The sequence below is a fragment of the Budorcas taxicolor genome, chromosome 15 (assembly GCF_023091745.1).
Source record: "Budorcas taxicolor isolate Tak-1 chromosome 15, Takin1.1, whole genome shotgun sequence".
Taxonomy (NCBI): domain Eukaryota; kingdom Metazoa; phylum Chordata; class Mammalia; order Artiodactyla; family Bovidae; genus Budorcas; species Budorcas taxicolor.
In genome coordinates this window covers 78794100-78800099 of record NC_068924.1, presented here as the reverse complement: position 1 = coordinate 78800099, position 6000 = coordinate 78794100, and the positions used below count along the sequence as shown (strand labels likewise).

The following is a 6000-nucleotide window of genomic DNA, read 5'->3' as shown; positions in this document are numbered from 1 at the left end:
GCGGAAGGGAGGCGGGACTTCCCGCCTGCCGCGCCCCACGTGCTTCCGCCCTGCCGCAGCCTCGCGCACGGTGAGTTTGTGGCGTGTGCCCGAGGCCGGGGGCCCTGGGGGCGTGAGGGGGAGGCCCGGGCCTCGGGGAGAGACTCGGATCGCGCGGCGACCCCGACGACGGCGCCGCCGCTCCAGGGTTGTGGCCCCGGGCCCGGCCCCGCAGGGCCGCGTCGCATCGGATCCGCAGGGCCCCGCGCGTTCGTGCAGGCCGTTCGGGGCCCCGTCCCGGACCCCCGCTTCTTCTCCCGGAGAGACGCCACCTTGAGGGGCTGGGCGTCAGGGCGCCGGGACCCGCTCTGCAGGCCTGCCGTCGCCGGCTCTGCGACCTTGGGCGGGGCCTCGGTTCCCACGTCTGACGCTGAGTGCTTGAGCTTGCCGAGGTCAGCGGCCCCTCCTGGTCGGATGCCCTTGCGATTCCTCCACGTCCTGCAGCCCCTGGACGGGAAAGCGGCTGGGCGGGCTGGGTGCTGACCGTGATGTCTACCCCCACCCCCAAACCCAGGAACTAGGAGGCCCGCTGGAGATCTCTTCCGGGGCGCAGGGCTGAGATGGACCCCCTCAGGGCCCAGCAGCTGGCCGCAGAGCTGGAGGTAGAGATGATGGCCGACATGTACAACAGGTAAGGCCGGTCCTGCTGCTCACGTCTAAGAGACTGCTCCCAAGTCATCCTCTCCAAGGGCAGAGGTGCGCGACTTCCGAAAAATCTTCGTCTCAATTTAGGATAAACTGAGGTCCATACTTCCCAGCACCCACCTCCACCCCCATGCAAGCATGCATGCATGCCCAGTGGCTGAGTCGTGTCTGACTCTTTCCCACCCCTTGGACTGTAGCCGGCCAGGTTCCTCTGTCATGGGATTTCCCAGGTAAGACTGGAGTGGGTTGCGTTTCCTTCTCCACCCACCTCCATGGTTAAGGGCTAATGCAGCCGCAATGTGGACTCACTAGAATGACTTGGACATTGGGATTGGGATGGAATTGATGATGGAGGAGCTGTGCAGGAAGAGAAACCAGGCTCTGGTTGGGTTCTGGGGACAGCGGAGCAGTTGCCTTTTGACAGATCCGGCATAACCCATTTAGCAGTGTTGAGCACTTTGTAGGCATTATCTTTTTATACTCTCCACTGAGTTCCCTTGTCCCATTTTTAAGGTGAGGACATTGAGGCTTGTAGAGGTTCAGCAGCTTTCTCAGGGTCCACAGCTCGGTGGTAGCAGTGCCAGGACCAGGACTTCAGTCTGACTCCTAACGAGTCATTGGGCAGATTTGGGAACAAATCACAGCCACATCAACCACTACTACTCTGGCCTTGGGCAAGTTACTTGGACTTGCAGACTGGTGGTTATCCCAGCTATAAAATGGGGTGCGTAATGTTGGAGAAGACTCTTGAGAGTCCCTTGGACTGCAAGGAGATCCAACCAGTCCATTCTGAAGGAAATCAACCCTGGGATTTCTTTGGAAGGAATGATGCTAAAGCTGAAACTCCAGTACTTTGGCCACCTCATGCGAAGGGTTGACTCATTAGAAAAGACTTTGATGCTGGGAGGGATTGGGGGTAGGAGGAGAAAGGGGTGACAGAGGATGAGATGGCTGGATGGCATCACTGACTCGATGGACGTGAGTCTGAGTGAACTCCGGGAGTTGGTGATGGACAGGGAGGCCTGGGCGTGCTGCGATTCATGGGGTCGCAAAGAGTCGGACACGACTGAGCGACTGAACTGAATAGTACCTTCCTCATAAAGACATTATAAATATTAAATGTTAAAATATAAGACTTATCAAGCCCAACACAAGTAGGCAGTCAACAATTATTTGCTTAAAAAAATTTTTTTTATATATTTTATATTTTTTTATTTATTTATTTTTTTAATTTTATTTTTACTTTATTTTACTTTACAATACTGTATTGGTTTTGCCATGCATTGACATGAATCCACCATGGGTGTATACAAGCTCCCAATCCTGAATCCCCCTCCCCTATTTGCTATTTTTATTGGCTAAAACTGTCTGGTATCCTCCTTCGATTAGTTGGGTTTGTCTTGGAGGCTGTCTGTGAGAATGATTTTCTAGAGTGAGCTGTGGAGTCAGGCTCCATGCGAGCGTGTGAGTTGCTTTGGTCGCGTCCGACTCTGCGACCTCATGCACTATAGCCCACCAGGCTCCTCTGTCTGTGGGATTCTCGAGGCAGGGATACTGGAGTGGCTTGCCATGCCCTCTTCCAGGTGATATTCCCCACCCAGGGATCGAACCCACGTCTCTTAGGTCTCCTCCGTTGGCAGGTGGGTTCTTTACCACTGCGCCCCCTGGGAGCCCCCAGTCAGGCCCCCTGGGCTCGTAGCCCAGCTTTATGTCATCCTGAGGCTCTCCCTGTTCCTTCACTCCCTCATCTGTAAAAAGGGGGTAACGATCGTGCCGACTGCATGGAGTCATCCTGAGGACTGCATGGCGGAATCCACGTCACGCACTTAGCATGATGTCTGGAACGTAGCCAGTACTCACCTAATGGTTCCTGTCTGATGAGTCAGAAACACGGGGTGACCATGGGCCAGACAAGGGCCTCCCTGGACGGCGGAGGCGCAGGCTGGGGGTTTACACTGCCTTCCTGGCAGGTGAGATCAGGGTAGCAAGGCAGGAGTGGTCGCGAGTTCCTGGTTTGCCACAGCAGGCTGCTGATCCGGCCTTACCCTTCTTTCTAGAATGACCAGCGCCTGCCACCGGAAGTGCGTGCCTCCCCACTACAAGGAAGCAGAGCTGTCCAAGGGCGAGTCCGTGTGCCTGGACCGCTGTGTCTCCAAGTACCTGGACATCCATGAGCGGATGGGCAAGAAGCTGACAGAGCTGTCCATGCAGGATGAGGAGCTGATGAAGCGGGCGCAGCAGAGTTCTGGGCCTGTGTGAGGCGCGGCGGCACACCCTGAGGTGCACCCCACCCTCCACCCGCCTACTGAAGGTGCCCCACGTTGGGCATCTGTAAAGACTGCCCGGCCTGGACTCCTTCTGGAGAGTCTCCAGGAGCTGGAATATGATGGAGCCCTTTCCCAGGCGGGCCCTGTGACTGTGTGTGTATATATATATTATATATTAAAACAAATTTGTTGACACCCACGGTGTGCAAAGCAGTGTGCCTGGCACTTGGGAGTGAAGGCAGCAGGCACAGCCTCTACCAGCAGAGGGAGTCTGACGTGTTTAAAGCAGAGACCGGTCCTGTGGCTTAAGCGGGCAGTCCCCGTCAGCCGCTTGCTGCGTGAGCCTGACTTCACCGTGCTTGGCTTCCTCATCTGCAAAGTGGACGGTCATAGGGCTGGGGGAAGGTAACAAGAGTTCACGTGAATAAACCACTTATAGTATGACTGGGCCAGAGAAGGTTCCCGAGATACTTCTGTTTTTGTAGCGAGCATACACTTTGGTTTGGATGCGCTGGGTCTTCGTTGCTGGGAGCGGGCTTTCTCTGGCTGCGGCATGTGGGGTTCTCGTGGAGTGCAGGCTGTGGGCACGGGGGCTTCAGCAGCTGCAGCTCATGGTCCCAGTTGCTCCACAGCAGGTGTAATCTTGCCAGATCAGGGATCAAGCCCGCGTCTCCTGCACCGGCAGGTGGCTGCTTCGCCAGTGTACCAGCAGGGAAGCCCAGCTTCTTATGTTTAACAACTAAAGTGCAGGCCGGCACATCATTTTCCCAAATGATGGAAAAGAAATTATTTAGAGGAGCGGGTGGGAAGGAGATGGAACTTAAGTAGCCACAACGTCTTGGTGCTAAACGGCCATAGCGGAACCTGTGAAGGGACCCAACGTCACGCACGGTGTGTGATCCAGGGGAGGGCCTGAGTGATAACCGCTGTTAGCCATCCGAGGTCCATCTGAGTCCACCCTGGGGACCACACTCCTCACCCTTGGTGGGATCTTGCGGTCTGATCCACCCAGCAGGCTAGAGGCCCTCTTAGGAAACGGGGCCTCCAAGAGGTGGTGGTTTCTGGGTCACAGGAGAGGAGCGGTAGCCTGGAGGCCAGGACGGACTGCCGCACGTGCTGCCTCGCAGAGGAGAGGCCGCAGCGACTCCTGTCCTGACGGTGCCCTTGGAGAACTGCAGCTCAGAAAGGGCGGCTTTCTGCACCGGGAGCTTCGGTGACCCCAATGCCGCTGTGGTAGCAGAGGCTGGCGTCCGGCATGTAACCTCACCAGGCCCCTGGGCGCGCAGGACAAATAGCGGCAGCACGTGTCAGGCTTACAGAGGACAGGCTCAGGGATTCCCTGGCCGCCCAGTGGTTGGGCCGCGTCACTTTCACTGCTAAGGGCCCAGGTTCGTTTCCTGGTTGGATAACTAGTATCCCACAAACTGCATGGAGCATCCGGGAAAAAACAGGTTCAGGTCAGACCGCCTGGGGTGAAAGTTCCAGCCTGTGTGCTCCTGGGGAGGCATCTGACCGCTCTGCCTCAACTGAGTGCACGCTCAGCCATGTCCGGCTCTTGGCGACCCCATGGACGGCAGCTCACCAGGCTCCTCTGTCCACGGGCTTCTCCAGGCAAGGAGACGAGTGGGTTGCTATGCCCTTTTTCCAGGGATCGTGCGATCCAGGGATCGCACCTTCATCTCTTCCATCTCCTGCACTGGCAGGCAGGTTCTTCACGGCCAGCAACCAGCTCAGTTACCCTGTCTATCAAGTGATAATGCCAGTTCATCGAGTTGTGAAGATTACATGTGTTAATAATAACTAAGTCACTTGGGGAAGTGCCTCCCTTTCCCATGTTAAATACTCATAATGTTAACTTTTAAAAAAAATTGTTAACTTGGGTGTAAGGAGACATGGATAACAGCCCCAGAAAAGTTAAAAAATCACCTCCAGGGTGGGCTGAGAGCCCCCGTCCAGGTGCTGCAGTGGCGGTGTGGGCCAGCAGGTGGCGCCGTCCGCCCACGGGAGTCCGCCCGCCGGGGCCGGTCCGCTCAGTGGTGAGGAAAACAGACTGTGCCTGCCTTCAGGTCTAGCAGGAGTGTCGGGAGTTCCCAGGGTGCATCGCTGAAACGTATATTAGAAGCAGGGGCGGTCGGGGTGGAGAGAAGAGGTTCCAGCTACAGATAAGCTCATGTTGGAGTGGGATGGGATGGGAGGTGGGTGGTGAAGAGCTCTGTCCGAGGCCCGGCCAGCGCAGCTCCAAAGCCTGAAAGTGAAAGTGGAGTCGCTCAGTGGTGTCGGACTCTTTGTGACCCCGTGGGCTGTAGAACACCAGGCTCCTCCATCCATGGGATTCTCAAAGCAATACTGGAGTGCGTTGCCAGGTTGCCATTGTGCGTTGCCAGGTTGCCATTTCCTTCTCCAAGGGATCTTCCCGACCCAGGGATTGAACCTGGGTCTCCTGCATTGCAGGCAGACGCTTTAACCTCTGAGCCACCAGGGAAGCCTGAAGAGCTGTGTTAAAAGGCTGGGTGTTCTCCGAAGGGCATCAGCAAACTGGAAGGAGGTGAACCCTGGCGGTGAAAACGACAGGTCTGCATTTTACAGGTTCCCTCCAGCTGCCAGCCGGGTGGATGGCGGTAGATGGATGACGAGGATTCAGGGGAGGCATGCCAAGGGTCCAGAAGAAAATGGGTGTGTGTGTGTGTCTGTGTGTGCGGATTCGAGTACAAGTACCCGTTGAGGGCTTCCCTGGGGGTCCAGAGGTTTAGCGTCCACCTTGCAACGCGGGGGCCGCTAGTTCGATCCCTGGTCCAGGAAGATCCCCCATGCCATGGGGCGCCGAGAGCCCTCACGGAGCCACTGTGAGGAGACGCCCACGCGCTGCGAGCAGAGAGGAGCCCCCGCCGGCCGCGGCCGGAGAGTGCCTGCAGGGGGCGACAGGGCGACGAAGAGCCAGCGCAGCCAGAAAGAGCAAGAAATTAAAACAACAACCTATTGTTGCCGCATTGTGCTAGTGAGTGTATTATTATTTCATTAGGATCTGCTAACAGCTCTGAAGCAGGTACTG

At 56.7% G+C, this 6000-nt stretch overlaps 1 protein-coding gene and 1 non-coding gene across 4 annotated transcripts; one reads left to right on the top strand and one right to left on the bottom strand.

Moving 5' to 3' along the window:
• TIMM10 (translocase of inner mitochondrial membrane 10) lies at nucleotides 1-3146 on the top strand. 3 transcript variants are annotated; one of them, XM_052652928.1, is made up of 3 exons: nucleotides 1-70; nucleotides 554-670; nucleotides 2742-3146. In XM_052652928.1, the coding sequence occupies exons 2-3, from the start codon at nucleotides 600-602 to the stop codon at nucleotides 2941-2943; spliced, it is 273 nt and encodes a 90-aa protein (XP_052508888.1). In that variant the 5' UTR covers nucleotides 1-70; nucleotides 554-599; the 3' UTR covers nucleotides 2944-3146. The 3 variants fall into 3 exon arrangements, with proteins under 3 accessions (XP_052508888.1, XP_052508890.1, XP_052508889.1); XM_052652930.1 differs by lacking the exon at nucleotides 1-70 and adding an exon at nucleotides 77-431; XM_052652929.1 differs by lacking the exon at nucleotides 1-70 and having other exon boundaries at nucleotides 441-670.
• A 2215-nt stretch (nucleotides 3147-5361) lies between these two features.
• TRNAC-GCA (transfer RNA cysteine (anticodon GCA)) lies at nucleotides 5362-5433 on the bottom strand. Its single transcript has one exon. It is a non-coding gene; the product is annotated as a tRNA-Cys (tRNA).
• Between the last annotated feature and the right edge of the window lie 567 nt (nucleotides 5434-6000).